General features: G+C 41.4%; 1 protein-coding gene across 3 annotated transcripts in view; it reads right to left on the reverse strand.

The window, feature by feature from the left end:
- Window positions 1–4,040: 4,040 nt before the first annotated feature.
- Window positions 4,041–16,934, reverse strand: part of bcam (basal cell adhesion molecule (Lutheran blood group)) — a 228,580-nt gene continuing 215,686 nt past the window's right edge. For all 3 annotated transcript variants that reach the window (XM_034174026.1, XM_034174028.1, XM_034174027.1), the window contains 2 exons: window positions 6,075–8,146; window positions 4,041–5,905 (listed from right to left, as the gene is read on the reverse strand). In XM_034174026.1, coding sequence (XP_034029917.1) covers window positions 8,144–8,146 — 3 coding nt within the window. In that variant the 3' untranslated portion in view covers window positions 4,041–5,905; window positions 6,075–8,143. The remainder of the gene's footprint in view (window positions 5,906–6,074; window positions 8,147–16,934) is intronic.

Genomic DNA, 16,934 nt, shown 5'->3' on the forward strand with positions numbered 1-16,934 from the left:
CTGGATTGGCGTTTGGTGTGAACAGCGATGGCTTCTCTTCACACCCAAACCAGATAAGTGGTTAACAGGAGCTGCACGAGTGTGTGATTAGAGGTGGAGGTGCCTTTCTACCTTCTGTTTTTTTTACTGGGTGTGCACACACCCACATTTCACTGTTTGTGCTCCTCGCCAGCAGTACCAGATCCGACAGTCGGGGACGGTGATCACCTGGGAATTCGGGACTTGGCGGCTCCAGTATTCACCAGGTTCGGTGGCGGCGGAAATCGTGTGGTTCCGGCTCTTCTCAGGACAGACGTCTTCTATCCTCGAGCCTGCCCACACGTCACCTTTGTGTATTGACTGCTATCAGATTCTGAGATTGTCTGTATATTCGTTGTGCACATTCACAACATTAAATTGTTACCTTTTGGCTCATCTATTGACCGTTCATTTGCACCCCCTGTTGTGGGTCCGTGTCACTACACTTTCCCCAACATTTACTAAGAAGTGGATTTCTGCAGAGATGGTTGTCCTTCTTGAAGGTTCTCCTCTCTCCACAGAGGAATACTGGAGCTCTGACAGAGTGACCATCGGGTTCTTTGTCACTTCCCTAACTAAGGCCCTTCTCCCCCGATATCTCAGTTTAGACGGGCGGCCAGCTCTAGAAGAGTCCTAGTAGATGTGCTCATTGGGACCTTCAAAGCAGCTGAAATGTTTCTGTATCCTTCCTCAAATTTGTGCCTCAAGACAATCCAGTCTCAGAGGTCTGCAGACAATTCCTTTGACTTCATGCCTGGTTTGTGCTCTGACAAGCATGGGCAACTGTGAGACATTACATGTAGACAGGTGTTTGTCTTTCTAAATCATGTCCAATAAACTGAATTTACTCCAGGATGATCAGTGGAAACAGGATGGACTTGAGCTTAATTCTGAGCTGCATGCCAAAGGCTCTGAATACTTATGTACATGTGATTTTTTAGTTTTTTTTTTTTAATCTTTTATAAATTTGTAAAAATCTCAATAAAATAAATGTTTTCACATTGTCGTTATGGGGTATTGTCTGTAGAATGTTGAGAAAAAAATGAATCTAATCCATTTTGGAATAAGACTAACATAAAATGTGGAAAAAGTGCCTTGAATACTTTCTGAATGCACTGTAAATGTCTTTCATCTACCTTTTTCTCCCCATATCTGCACTGGCATTTACTGGAATCCATTCCTGGTTTTGAAAAGCAGTCCAAGTGCATTCAAGCTGAACAAACGACACAAGAAAGATATGGAAAAAGGCATAAGATGTGGGGAAAAAGCACAGCATTGCTAGAGGGAGAGATAATTTTGAAGCATTGAAGTTTTCAATCAAAACAGCACATCATATGGAACTGTCTCTTAGGTCCTAGTTTACCTCCCATCTGTGATAACAGTCATTTTTAATGACAAAACCTTAAATTCCTTATCTAATAATGGATTTTCCTCTTTTATCAAATGTATTTACATGAAATTGTTCTCCATCATATCATTACAGTGATATCGCATAAATCTACCAACTGTACATTCCTACGTGTACTCCCAAACCACTTGCTTCTTTGCTGTTTTGTATTCTGAGCACAGAGGCACTCCTGCAGGTCATGCTGATGGGAGAATTTTAATTTCCAAATGGAAAGCTGGCAGAGCCAGTGTGTCAGGATGACTGCACTGACAGGTCTAAAACTAGAAAGCATGTGAAGGGGTTACATTATCCGGAGTGGAACAAGGTTAAGACACACTCGTACACTTGCAGAAATAGAAGATGACATAACCAAGATGAGATTTTTAGAGGAATCCTTTTAATCATATTAGCCTATCTGTTTTAATATTTTTATGTAAGACTGACTGCTTTGGATCATTCAGGAAAATGTGACAAAACCGCACAGTATGTAATTTGCTGATGATTGATGGCTTCATTTATAAACAAAAAGCTGACAGAGAAAATACTGCATCATGAAGGCTGCAACAAGCTCATCATCTTAAGAATGTATTAATGCAAATCACAACCTTCCTCAATTTTTCTTTGTCACAAGAAATTACACAATTGCAAAGAAAATGTATGAGACTGTGTGGCAGTGGCAAGGTGTGCTGTAGGCATGATGCACTGGTTCGAGGTGGATGTGGGATTCCATCAAGTATCGGCTCTGATGCTTTTCTTGTTTGCAGTGCTGATGGACAGGTTTATGGATGAGATCAGACAGAAGTCATCATGGATTCAAGATGTTTGCAGATGATATTGTAATATGTAGTGACAGTGGAGAGCAGGTTGTGGTGAGCCTGGAGAGGTGGGGTTTGCACTGGAAAGGAGGGGAATGAAAGTCAACAGAAGCAAGACAGAGTGCAAGTGTGTGAATTAAAGGGAGGGCAATGAAATGGTGCAGTTGCAAAGAGAAGAGCTGGTGAAGGTTCATGAGTTTAAATACTTGGGTTTAACTGTTAGAACTGAGTATAGTAGGATATCTGCAAGTGAACAGGAAATCTTACATGCTGGTAGTGAGACCAGCTATGATGCATGGCTTGAAGGAACAGTGCAGGTAGGACAGTTTGGAACAAAGCAAGAGAGGCATTAATGAGATGATCCAAGCACTGCAGAGGAAAGATGCAGGGTATACTGGGAGAAGGATGTTGAAGATGGAGCAACCAGGCAAGGAAGAAAGAGGGCACAGAGGAAATTTATAAATGTAATGAGGGAGGACATGCAGGTGGCTAGTGTTACAGAAGAATATTCAGGTGAGATGGAGAGGGATGACCTACTGTAGCGACCCTTAGGGCACATTTACAAATGATTGAGGCCGAAGGGCGCACGGAGGAGGATTCGAATGGCACTCGTGAAAAATTGGAGCTGCACTCGAACGCCTCGTACAGCAGTCATTGCATCCATCCAGGCACAGCACATGCACTCTACATTCGAGTGTCACTTGCGCCGGAAATCCATTTGAACGGTGGGCAAGATGAGGTCGCACTGCCATCTGATCATGCTTTCAAGATTCGCACAGTATGTCGAACGCAGGTCAGACATATCGTGCTGCAGACAAGCGGCTGCATGAAATCATCGGCTATGTCGAACCGTGGCCAAATGCTGTGATGTGGCAGCCTTCACACCAGCGGCCAAATGATAGCGAATTCCAGCGAGTGGCCATTTGACCTGCTCTCAGCCGGAGCCCAGGTACCACCCATGAACATCCAACACCATTTCAAGGGCACTAAGAAAAAGCAGGGCCTTTCGCGCAGCCAGCACAAAAGTAGAGAGCAGACAGACCACTTTCAAGCTGGCTGCCCACATTTTCAAAGTGCCCCACGAGTGTACTGTTACCAAGCAACACAAATGGTGTATGAGTGTGCCGTTTATGTGTCCGTGGGTGCATTGGATGTATTACACGTGACTTTTGCTACACTCCTGCCTTGGAAGATCTGCAAATGTGTGCAGTGATTTGTACTTGTGTGGAGACATATCTGTGCTGCCGTAGCTATACAGCTTCACTGTCACCTATAAACAGTCACCGCAGTATCGTTCACGCCTGTCCCTCGCGACAGCAGCTGGAATTTTTCACGGTTCGCCAATTCATATTTTTTTTGCCCTTTTTTGGCCGGTTTCTGCTTCTTTTGCCCAACTTCCTGTTATATGTGAAGAGGCACTTAATGGCAAAAGCCAAAAGCATAAAATGAAAGAAAATGTGCATAGTAAGAGATTACATTTGCAAGGTAGGAAACAAGTTAGAATTTTTTTCACCAAATGTCCGAGGAAAAAAAAGATACACAAATGAACTACGTCAAAAGAATTTTCCATTCTGCCCTTGCTTTTGGATGTGTGGTATAAGGATTATATTAGGGTTTATTCTCTTTTATCACATTCTCCCATTTCCATCCTTCATGTCCCGAACATATTTGACCAAATTAAAGCACATTTGCAGTGGATTTTTAAATACATTTGGCACCATGTGTGATAACACCAACAATAATTACACAGAAATGAACACTATAAAATATTTTCTTAAATAGCTTTTGCTAAGATATGAATAAAAACAGAGAATAAAGGGGTGTGAAAGTGTTTTCATTTGAACATGTGCACATTCAGGAATAAAAGGTACATCAATACACTATAGAAATCACAACAGCGTATCACAAAATATACAGAGAAGCACTGACAATATGAAAAGCAAAATATCAAAAGCAAAAGAATTCTCTCTTCTCTCAGCAAGTAAAAAAAAGAAAAAGCATTTAATTCAGTAGTTTTAAAACAAAATCCCCTTTCCACAGAAAAACAAATAGACCCAGTATTTTATATAAAACGTTAAAAACATAAAAGGAGTTCAAAGTTCACTGAGCTATCATTACTGCCATCTCAGGTCTGATAAATTTTAATATGTTTACAGTGACCTTTTTTCCATTATCAATACACTTATTGGTTCCAGTGTACAATAAAGTTAAACAGCACATTAAACCTCTGTTGTACCACTTTTAAAATCTAAGAAACTGGGATTACATTTGTGGTATGTCAAAAATATTGATATTTCGCCTGCAATAGCAATGTTAAATATGTTCAAACAAAGAAAATCTATTTCTAGGAGGGCTCCCCATATGGTGATTGGGTTGTGCTGTGTGTTTCCTCTGGGCTACATTATGAAACATGATGAATTGAGTAAGTGTTGTTTCACAGATGGCATACTATGTTGTGTTTCATGAGACAACCCCTTACTTCAATTGGTGGTCAAGAATTGCATCAGTTAAAAGATGATAAGCAAGAGTTTATTCTCAACTGATCCAAGGCAAAAAACAAACAAACAAACAAAAAAAACTAAATAAATAACCAGGCAGCGCTCATACCTCCACCAAGGCTCCAGAGTCCTCTTTATCCTCCTGAGACCTTACACCCACAAATAAATGGCATTACATTGGCAAAATCAAAACTCAACAATTCAGAGGTTAATTTAAGATAATACCTAAACCGAATTCAGCATGGCTGCCAGGTGGTTGATGCTGTTGCTTCGAAAAAAGAAGGTGCCCATTCTTCATGCAATGTGGAGTTGCATCAGGAAGGGCATTGGTATGACCGTGTGCCAAATCAACCTATCAGATCTGCTGTGGTGACCCCAATCAGAAGTTGAGCCAAAGTATATTGATGGAAAAATATCCATGGAATCCTAAAAATTTATCTTTGATCTTGAGCTCTCATATTGCATCTGTGGCCCTGACCTTTGATCCTGGTCACTGAATGTAGACACTGACTGCCTATTTCCTTGGTCCTCTAATCCATCCATGATTCAAAAGAATCACAATCAGAGATCAAAGGATGGACCTGTGCCTTAATCTGGATCCAGGCCAAAGTTCAACATGGGTCTTTCTTGACCCCCTTTTTTGGGTGGAAAGTTGGAACATTCCATCAAATTTCATTAAAATCTATTCATATCCTTTTTGAGATTATCTTGCTGAAAGAAAGACAGAAATACAAACAGCAACAAGAACAACCTAATTTATGGGGCAATTTTAGTCAATGCTTTATGGTCTGAAAAGCAATAACACAGGTATGTGACAGGAATAGCTTTAGATTCTGGACTATTCATCTACTTTATGTGAGCAAAACATGTTTTTTCATCTTAGTAACAATGCCCATATGTATCCTTCTTAAAAAAACACTACATCATGTCTGACATGACGTAACACATACTGAATGCCACCAGCCTATAGAGTCACAAATGGTGAATGAAATAAAAATGATACCATTAACAAAATAATAATAACAGTTTAAGTAGCTCTGCTGTAGATATTTAGGCTATCCACAGGCATGAGAAGCTAATGCCAACTTTGTGTTGACATTCAGAAGACACTGATTTGAACACAATTTGATCAAACTGACATTTTCAGAATTCTGAGTACAACAGATTGCAGTATTAGCTATGCAAAGCTGTTAATGTATCATGAACTGGTCCTGAGAACCATCCCTGGTTCTCAAGACCAGGCACCTAAGTGACTCTACTCTATTCTACTCTTTTTTTTTATTTTTAGAAATTTAGATGTACCTTAGTATAAACTAGTAGAGTTCTACCTTAGAATTGGAATGTATTATAGAAGACATGCCTTAGTGAATTTTCATGTTACTGAGTTCATATTGTTTGTGTCTGATTCATCACAGTTCATTTTTTATTTCATTCAGTACCACAGAAACATCAACACTTTTGACACAAATGTAACCCCATAAAATGTTTGAATTGTATGCCTGGGCCCAGTTTCATAAAGCAGTCTAATCTTTTAGTCTGCTAAGCTTACTTAGTCTACTAAGGTTAGCTGCCCAACATTTTGTGTCTAATCTCCATTTCACACTGACGGCTAAACTTGTAGATCAGCCATCTTGCGTTAATCAACAATTTTCATGGTCATAGTGGCCTTGCGAGTGCCGTTGCCAAGAAATGCCTCCAATGCGCGACGATTTTGTTTGCTTCCAGGTTGGTTCGTGTGATACAAACATGGCTGAGTCTGCCGCAGCAGAGAGAAGTGCTCCCGATCTTGACGTCCGTAAACATGTCCACTGGATTATTCCAGTCCTGGAACACCTGCTCCTGCTGCAAGTCTCGCCTTCCTTCTTCCTCCATCAAGTGGTGATACATGATAGCCAACTTTTTTGAGGTAAGACACTGAAGTTTTGTAGATTGAAATAAGATTAGCCTCCTCTGTACCAGGTTAAAAACTTTAGTCGGGTAACACAAAACTTTAATCGACTAAACACTTTGCGCAACGACTAATGTTAATAGATGAGTCGGCTATGTGAGTTTATTCCACTAAACAAAATTAGACTGTTGTATGAAACCGGGCCCTAGACATAACCAAATGCTGCTGTCACACTTTAACAAATTATTTAATTTTCATTAAACTAATGTGCATCACGCGCTCCAGGTACACTCCCATACCTTCCCTTCAGCGCCCTGTTATCAAACTAAATTCTAAATCTGGGACTACAGAAAGTTCAATAACACAGTCTGAGATTGTCAACCATTTCAGCAGATTGGAACTTTACAGCAGGAGCTAATAGTTTATTTCTGAACACAATGACTATAAAGCTATAAAAGCAGTCATGGTGATGGACTCAGGCTGCCACTTTAGCTCCGCGTTATACACAGTGCACCTCATGTGTGATAGACAGGACATTTAAAGGTTCAATTTACAGAGAAAATGAGAAAAGGGAAAACAAATGAACAGTTGAACTAACATAATATACACGTACCATGTAAATGGCAAGAACAAATTTGTACATCCTAATAGCTTGCTTGCTATGTGGCTTTTTAAACCGATTTTAAAAAACAAAAAACAAGCAATTTCAGAGAAGGCATTGGCATTATTAAAAGCATGGGCTTTTGCTACAGAAAGCTAATTATGGGTGGTGAAAAAAATGCATTCGCAGGTGGCAAATATGCAATAAAAAAGTACAAAAGCAACAGCCATGTATGCCAGTGTGTTTAAGGACTAAATCTTGTGAATATAAATCATCACTTGTTATTGAAGTGGGAAAACCACACACATTAAAAAAACACAAAACAAACAGATGGCAGCCTGTGAGAATTGTTTTACCACTGTAATTTCGCAAGCACGCTGTTTGCTAAGTGCTAACTGCGAGACAAAACAGTCATTTCAGTGTTACACTTAGATTTAAAACAGTAAATCCACACATATAAAAAAAAATATATAAAAACTGAAAACAGCACAGTGTTTGAATGACAGTCTTATGGTTCATTTGGGATAGATTTAAAATAAAAAAAAGTGGGGAAAAAAGAAGAACCAATGAAGCCCTGGTAATAACATAACTCAGTGATGAAATACACATGATGATGTTTCACAGGAACCGTTTTAAAGCTGTCGTAGTGAAGTCAGGGAGAGTTTTATCTTTTATAGTCAATTATAAAAAGACAAACTCCACCCAACACGTGTACTGCAGTTTATAAAACTAGCATACCTAATGCTATACACAGTGTGCCTCTTCCCCCAGTCAGATCTCCGCCATCCATAGTCCATCGAAATCATCTGGTGTTCAAAAAAAAAATAAACAAACAAAAAAACAAAAAGAAAGAAAAGAAAATAGCCCTGTTGTCTCCATAACTGCTGTCTGTCTTCTTTTCATCGTCCTCTTGGTGAAATTCAGCAGCTCAGTTCATCACTAAGAGAAAAAACAAAAAGAAAACACCACAAATATACAACATGAGTGTGTGTCTGTACACTCAAATTGATTCTTCTGATGTCCACCAGCCTTTGATTTTAAAAGATTTAAAAATATCTTGTTAACAGTAACTCGGGCTTTGGAAATTAAAGAAATGAACAAGCTAATTTCAAACTACATGTAACTTCAAAACAACATGTTACACCCTTATTCCAAAATTAATTCATTTTTTTCCCTCAACATTCTACTCACAACACCCCATAATGATAACATGACGTTGTCATTATGGGGCAGACAGGACTTTCAACTAAGGCCCCATTTAGACTGGGGTTGGCAATCCAGTTCGAGCAGGATAAGTTTCTTCTGAATCTGACAGCGCGATTCAGATTTAAACCAGATTATCTGAATAGGGTTTAGCAAGGTCTGAAGACAAATGTGGCTTGAATCCAGCTAGCTCGGGGATCATGGGATCGTCAAACTTTGTCACCATGTCCATATGCAAACAGCATCCTCTCCAAGCAACCTCTTTCTCCGTGGCGCTTTCTCGCAAAGTGAATCAGCTGGGTGGCATTCCCTTCTACATGTATCATGCACCCATATTCTTATATCCAGTCCTACACACTCCCAGAGAAATCATGGGCATCAGGAAGCCCTCTACAACTATTTTGTGAGTGTTTGGAGACAAAAATTAGGATCTGACATTCCCTGTGAGAGACATGCACAAGCTGCCCTGGGTGCAAATAGTGGAGATGATCAGAGAGAGGCAGTGCTACTGGAAGTGGCCAAAGGAGTCCAGCAGCCACGGCTCAACAGCCTACCTGCATGCACACATGATCAGCGCGCTGGACACCTGTCCATGGCAGCTGGGATGATCTTGAATTTTTATACAGAGGACAACAGCAGGAGACCATGCACAGAGTCAGGCTTCAGTACAGTGGTGGATGAATACTGGTCATTCCTGAGAACCAAGGAGGACATCTGTGCGATCCATGTGTGATGGTGGCAGCCAGGAGCTCTTCCTACTGGACATTACATATTTCATCCTGCGGCTGGTGATCATGCATGCTAGGATTTGTTATTATGTTTATTATTCATTTTATTTTATTATCATTTACAGGGCTGTTCCTTAAGACCCAGTCATACTATGATGGACAGAGCAAATGGAATAGTTACGTACTGAAATATTTTGTCCTTTGGCAAATACATGTCTCCTGTGGAGTTGGGGTGCTAATAGACAGATGACGTCATATTTCCACAGTTCTGTGCTGAGCAGAGGTATTTTCCTGGTTTACAGACAAATATGTTGTACTTGAGTAGAGTTTGGTACTCTGGAAGCATGAAGTCATGTTTCTTCACTTGAACAGCTCCCCTGCATTTCCTCACTGAGAGAGATACACAGACAGTGAGAGAGAGAGCTATCCGCTGATTGTCATGGTTTGCTCCCCCACCAGTGTCCCTTTAAGGGTCATTATGTTCCTGATGCGTTAGTTTGTTAGTGTTCTCTGTTAGTGATATTAAGTTAAGGTTGGTTCCTCTGTTATGTCTGTTTTGTAGTGGTCTGGGTCCCCCGTGTTCCACTCCTGCATCCTCACCTGTCAGTCCTGTTGTTTCTTTTGGTCGCACTTTGTCACTTGTTTGAATCCCAAACTAGTTTGCTGCCTGTTACTCCCCTTTTTGTTTGATTGCCACTCCTGGGAGTTTAGTTCAGATTGTGTGAACATTGTGTGTAAATATTCACCGTTTGTTTTGGGCTGTGTTTTTCCACGATTGTTGGGACAATAAATCACCTGTGTGTTTTCACTACTCCCTGACTGGTTTTGAACACGCCAAAACTTTCAGATGGACTTGGTGACATCAGCTGACAAGGTGAGCATTTTGCAGATGGGATTACTTTTGTCGGACAAAAACAAACACAAACGTAGAGAATCAGTTCCTCATAAGTTTCCTTGATCCATCTTAGTGTGACTGGGACTTTACTGGGTACAGTTGGGGGAATATCCTCAACCTCTCATCCCATAATAGCATGATAATACCAGCTAAGCACTTTGTGTGAAAGCGTGTCATCATTTCAGCCACAAGTGACGTTAGACATCTTTGAGAGAGCTGACATTCGGCTGACATTTGTGTGACATGGACTAATGTGCTGTTAGTACCAATTCAGTGACATACCAACTGTAATTTGTCGCTCATTCACGGTGATCGCTTCTCCAACTACTTTCCAACAGTCGCAGCCCAGTGGGATAGGACCCTTAGACTCCCTAAAACAGATGTTTTTGCCTTTTCAGTCAAGTCTTAATTAGAGGGGGTAAGGCCCGCAGTACACCCCATAATTCAAATCATGGTTTAAGTTAAGGAATCTAAAGGCCCCGTCACACTAGAGCAGGAATGCCATACGAATCATTCAAACGGGACAGACATTCATACAGCCGTGTACGAATACCCAGAATGTGGCACGAAGCCAGCTTGAATGATTCATGCAATTCAGAGTGCAGCAGCAACTGAATCCAGGTCAACTACCCAGAGTGCAGGTCGAATGCAAACATAAACCTTCCCCCACGAAAAAATAAAAACAGAATAAAATAAAAAAAGTGAAGGTCTGGGTGGAAAGCAGGTGGGAGGGAGGCATGTCAGGGTGAGTGCTGTTGTCTGCTCTTTTGAAGACCTGCCATGTCACATTGCTGGGTGTCATGCTCGCATCATTTTAAAGATATTAAAGACTGCTCTTACCCCACCTGTGGCATTGAGCAGAGACACTCAACAAGGGAAGATGATTATTATCAGCTTTAAGGTGCAGGCAGGATTACTTTGTTTAAGACCCTCCAGCCGATCTGCAATCACGAGCCAGGCGGACATGTCGACATGTTCCGCGCCACAGAGGGTTTTCCAAGAAGCGGTGAAGAAAGGCAACAGCAAGGAGGGGCACTTGTTGCTGCAGAACATGAAAACTGCGAATTCAACGTCAACTCGTTCAGCCCAGAAGGACAGATGACGCTCCACCAGTCCGTCATTGATGGGAACCTGGAGCTGCTAAAACTGCTGGTGACATCTGGCGCAGATATCCAACTGGCCAACAGGGAAGGGTGGAGAACAGTCATTTATAGCTACACATTTGTGCCAAATTTAAGGAAAAAAAAAACAACTTTGCAAGCATCACCACCACCAACCACTGCAAAGCAACCAAACGTGGCGGTCGTTGTACAGCACTGCATTTGCACAGTGCTTCTCCATGAAATTTTCAAATAAAATAAATAAAACAAAACAGCCACGCCGGCCAGTTTTGTCATTACTGAAGTTTTCGCCTTATGTGTGTGTTAACACCGATCATGCATTCCTCTCCAGCGGGAGGCATTCCGTGTGTGTATGTGTGTGTGCATCAGTGTGTGCATTCTCCAAAGTGTCCTCTTACTGAGCAGGGGTGCAGATTCAACCTGTCATCTTTTATTTTCTTGTCTTTTAAACTTGTTTTATGTTACAGTCAAACATGGCACATGATCCTCAGCATCAGTGACAGCCCAGTCAGCCGTCTCTGAGATACACTGACTCGCTGCGCAGCTCACCTGACCGGGCTGACACGCAGTGCATGTGATCACGGTGTAACGTCCGGAATGACTATGATATTACAGATCCACTGTCAGTTCACCTCATGTGTCAGAGGATGCACCTGTATTATCCTCTTTTCATGGCTGTTAGACCCTGTCCAGACTGCCGGCCATGAAGACGCGCTGACTCACGACACACGGTGTATTCGGTGTGATTGTGCAACGTTCACATCTACTGCACATAATGATTGCGTGCCACAGACTTTGCACAATCAAGACGTGTCGACATGATCAAACTCCTCAGAATGAAGAAATGGCAACCCAATTAGGCCGCGGTCAGCCTAATTTGGTTGCCATTTCGAATGCCATTCGAATGCCACTACAACTGCAGCATGAATGCGGTACGACTGCCCTTTTTGGTTTGAATGCAGCATGACAGTGGTTTGCATGTTCTTTACAGTTGTGCAGGATGGCACATTTTAAGTACCACATGAATACTGTACGGGGAATTCGAATCCAGCTCGAATGCAGTTCAAATGTTTATTCGTACAGCATTCATGCAATTCGTGCTCTGGTGTGACGGGGAGACATTCAGCCAGGATTAGAAGTGTTCGAAAAGTTTGTACAGCCCCTCGACTGCAGTTCGAATGGTTCGGCTTGCATACGAATTGCCATACGAATGTCATACAGCATTCGTACGGCGGTGCAAATGCAGTAAGAATGCAATTCAACCTCCGTTTGAAGGTTGTTTTCTAGCACGTGTGCAAGACAAATGTAGAGTGCATGTGTTGTGGCTGCTCGAATGTCCTGAATGCTGTATGAGGGATTCAAATCCAGCTTGAATGCAGCTCAAATGCATATCAAATTTCACGAATATCATTTGAATGTCAAGTCATATGGGATTCGTGGTATTCGTGCTCTAGTGTGACGGGGGTATAACCAGTGTTAAACAATCGGAAAATAATGGTTTTCTTCTCAGATGTGGTAAATTTCTCTGCTCAACCATCTCTGTTGCACTGTTTTTCTGTCACTTTCTTCTGTGTTGTGCTTAATGTCATAATAAATTTTCTGTTTAGGTTTGAATTGCGGCTTATTTACTGTGTGTTCAGTTAAAGAAAAAATAATGATGATAATAATAGTAATAATAACAGAATTTTGATTTTTGCATTATGTGATGAGGGAGAAAAGAAGAGTGGTTATGTTGCCGCAGTAGTTAGCAGATGCTGTTTTGTTAGCTGCACCAAAGACTTTGGAGTCCTGTGAACCATCTCTGGTTGGTGACTACATTTCCCCGTGGAGGAGACACGGGCACGTGTAGAACATTACAGCCTCTGTAATCCTTGGATTCACATGGAAAAAAAATGACCTACTTCAGAAAGGAAGTGATAATAGAGGCTGTTCTATACAAACAAGAATGTCAGAAAATGGATACTTTTTTGAGCTCATTTTAATGAAGAGAACATATTACTTAGGGGGATTTCCATGAGGAATATTTTAGTTTCCTTTTAACGCCCCACGTATGCGGTTTAGAAATTACTGGAAATGACCTCTGACCTGATGCATGTGCACTCAAACATCCGTGAGATGACTGATGGGTTGCTGTCGAATGTAGTTCAAGGCCGTCTATTTGTTTGAATTTTTTTCCTTAAGGGGAACTTTTTTTTTTCTAGACAATGTGAATTCTTTGAACTTGATGTTTGTCAAAAAGAAATTCTTCAAGAGAAAGTAGGTTGATAAACAGGCAGGCACACTCGACCTTGGTACCAATGAGTGACCTTTGACAAAACTTAAATTTTGATCTTTGACACCAATGACATTGACATTTCTCAAAGCAAGCTCTTTAAGGGCAATTCCTGGGATTGGACATCATCCGCACATCAAGAGTGTAGGAACTCAGCCAAAGACACTTGTAGGAGTTGTAGAAAAGGCTCTTAAAGCTCACACCAGGGCTTGGTTCCCAAATAATGAGTTTGACTTTTATGGTCATAACTGTAAATGTCAACATATTTTACACAGGTATGCAAAGCAGACAACATACCTACAAATACTGTTAGGAACGCTGTAAAGTGAGCTGTCTATGGCGCTGATCAGGAACACATGCAACACATGCTGTATCAATGTGATGATTACCAAATGTGTTGGCGGGGGGGCATTTGAAAGTTGTAGCCGGTCTGCTCTGTGTCAGCCTGATCCCGTCAGATCGCAGAAGCTAAGCAGTGCGGCATCTGGTTAGTACTTGGATGGGAGACCTCTATGGAACACCAGCGGCTGTGCGTGTTTCTCCAGGTAAAGCTGGAGTTGCGTCAGGAAGGGCATCCGGCGTAAAACCTGTGCCAAATACTAATGCGGATCTGGCTGTATCTGCTGTGGTGACCCCGAACAAAAAAAAACGGGAGCAAATGTGTTGGGGGGGTGGGGAATTTGAAGGTTGTAAAAAGAAGAATAGAAATGTGTGACAGACTTTACTTTTTGCAGAATTCCTCATGAAAATGGATCATCATGTGTCATCTGCAATTACAGAATTGTTTTTTACTTTACCGACTGAAAATAAATTTAAGAAAACTAACTGACCAAGTTGCTGCTTTTTGTGGTATACCTCTTTAAGGACAAGTTGAGTTTCACATGAAGGAAAATAATGTTCTTGAATTTACAGTTTCATAAATTTGCACACAATCATTCCACCATCAGTGCAGCATTAAGGGCCATTTCACACATAGTGCAAATTTGATAAAAGTGTGCATGAAGAGAGAATGAAGCAGGAATCATATGCAAAACATGTAACTTCGTAGCTGCCTCCAATGCATCGTACACCTGTTGCTACAACTATTTGCACACACCAGTGGCTGAAAGACAGAGTGTGCCCTGTGACAGCCCAACGAACCCTCTTGTGGCAGGTGTCAGCCAAATTCCAGCTGACACACACGAACATCTAACACCGCTCATTTGGCGCTTAGAAAATGTATGGCCATTCACACTATTAACACGACAACAGTCAGCAGACGATCACTGTCAAGCTGGATGTGAAATTTGTCTAAGTGCCCCACTAGTGTGGCTTTGCAAAACAACAACACACATGTGAGGTGCCAGAGTGTCAGCTCCCCCTGCACACACGTGCCTTGCATGTGAATTGTTTGCTCTCCCCCCCGTAAACATGTGGTGCCGGGTGGGGGAGCACTTACATAAGCTGCTCATATATGGATGTACAGATGGTGTATTGGTGTGTCTGCTGAACTGACAGGGGGTGTGTCCGCCCACAGCGCACACATTGACAGGCTGCCCCAGATGACAATGGACCGTCAGATCATAACATGCAGTGGATGATCTGACTGTCACGTCACCCACGTGACCTCTGTTCCACATGAACATGCCCATGGGGCCGGCTGGACACACCGGACCAGTAGATGTGGCCATGATAACAGTGCACTGCTTCATTAATGTCATTTCATGACTGTACGTCTGTGACCATGGGTCATCTACAGAAGAACAGACAGTTCATACTTGATAAGAGGGTGTTTTTTTATGGTGTGTGGTTTTATTTATTTTTTTTAAAACGTCCATCTCTTTGTTGATTTCAGGCATTTCCCCGCACCATTTACAGGCCAGCGATGGTAGCTCAGTGGTAAAGTTTTGTGCTGGTAATCAGTCAAGTGCACGTATGAATCCTGTGGGTGGTATGTATTTTTTTTTCAACAGCAGCAGCGCAATGTGGCTACATATGACCCAGTTGCTCACGTGTTCATGCACGAGCATGCACGACACCTTTGCAGCAGGAATGTACACACCTGCCCGTCGGCACAATGTTTTTGTGGTTTGCTAATTCGAACTGTTTCGCGCTGTTGCCGTAATTCTGCCAAATTCGCACTGTGTGAAGGGGCCCTAAACAAATCACAGTCTGTAAAAAAAAAAAAACATTACAGCAGGTGGTGTGCACATTAAGATTTAACAAATCAAAGAAGTCAAATAACAAAAATATGGAGATTTTTAGTTGGATAATTGCAATCCTTCAAACACTCACCAAAACACGATAGTGAGAGAAAATGTATTTACACTGAAGCTGTGAAATTTTTAATTTAACCTAACCAGTTTAGTCCCATTGAGATCGAGGCCTCTTTTGCACGGGAGACCTGGACAATTATAAAGTTTCGAATTTACCTGACCTGCATGTCTTCGTACGGACATTTATTGTGGGAGGAAACCGGAGCACCCGGAGGAAACCCACACAAACACAGGAAGTACATACAAACTCCACACAGAAAGGCCACAGGTGGGAATCAATCCCATGATCTTCTTGCTGTGAGGCAATAGTGCTAACCACTAAGCCACCGTGCTGCCCAGAAATGTTGATTCTGCTCTGATTCTGCAAACATCTACATATTAAAAGCGAAGTGGCCTCTGTGTACATGTATGAGTGGGTGCGTACGTGTACCTCTGATTATGCAGAAACTGGGGAGAGCTGCTGTTTGATATTGTTATGTATTTTAGGTCAAGGATGAACGCAGTGAAAATGTAAAGTTGATAGGACTAATATTTTTGGAGAAATTCGGGATGTTAGGTAAAAAACAGTGAACAATGGACGTTGATATCACCATTAATTAACTTTCTCATTTGAATTTCCTGCACTTTCAATTTAAATCATTGTAGAAACTTTGCATAATTTATTACCACCCTTAAAAAATGTCAGCTACCTATTTTATAAACACTACCCAATCTAGAGCCTGTGGTCTTAGCTTAGCCTTAAGATGCTTTTGGAAAACGAGGCCATGAAGCAGGTCTTGCAAAGACAAAGCCGAGTATAACATGCAAGGTAAAGAGAACATCACATGTCCAAATGTTGAGAATTGTTGTGTCAGCGCTGACATCTAAATGACTTTAATCCACTCAGGCTTCAGAAACATGGCTGTAGGCCTTTGCAGCATGTTTAGTTTTATTGATTATTGGGTTGTCTGTTGTTGGCGAGGTTACATATTGTGAGGAGGTGTCAAAATCCAATGGATCAAGATGTTAGTAGAGTTAGTAGTCATTATACATTTTTAAACTACTTTATCCAAGTACTTGCAGAGTAAAACACGTCTACTTGGTTTTGTACGCAGTGAGCTGAAAAGATATTTTTAATGATCTCTAAAGAAAAAACCTCACTTGATTGCGTATGAAGAGAATTCTCCTCATTATATCAATTTAAGGAATGTGTCCACAATCTCCCTGCAGTTAAAAGGTCGCGATGACATGACGACTTAAAAAGAATAAAACGA

Source organism: Thalassophryne amazonica, chromosome 7 (assembly GCF_902500255.1).
Source record: "Thalassophryne amazonica chromosome 7, fThaAma1.1, whole genome shotgun sequence".
NCBI classification, from domain to species: Eukaryota; Metazoa; Chordata; class Actinopteri; order Batrachoidiformes; family Batrachoididae; genus Thalassophryne; species Thalassophryne amazonica.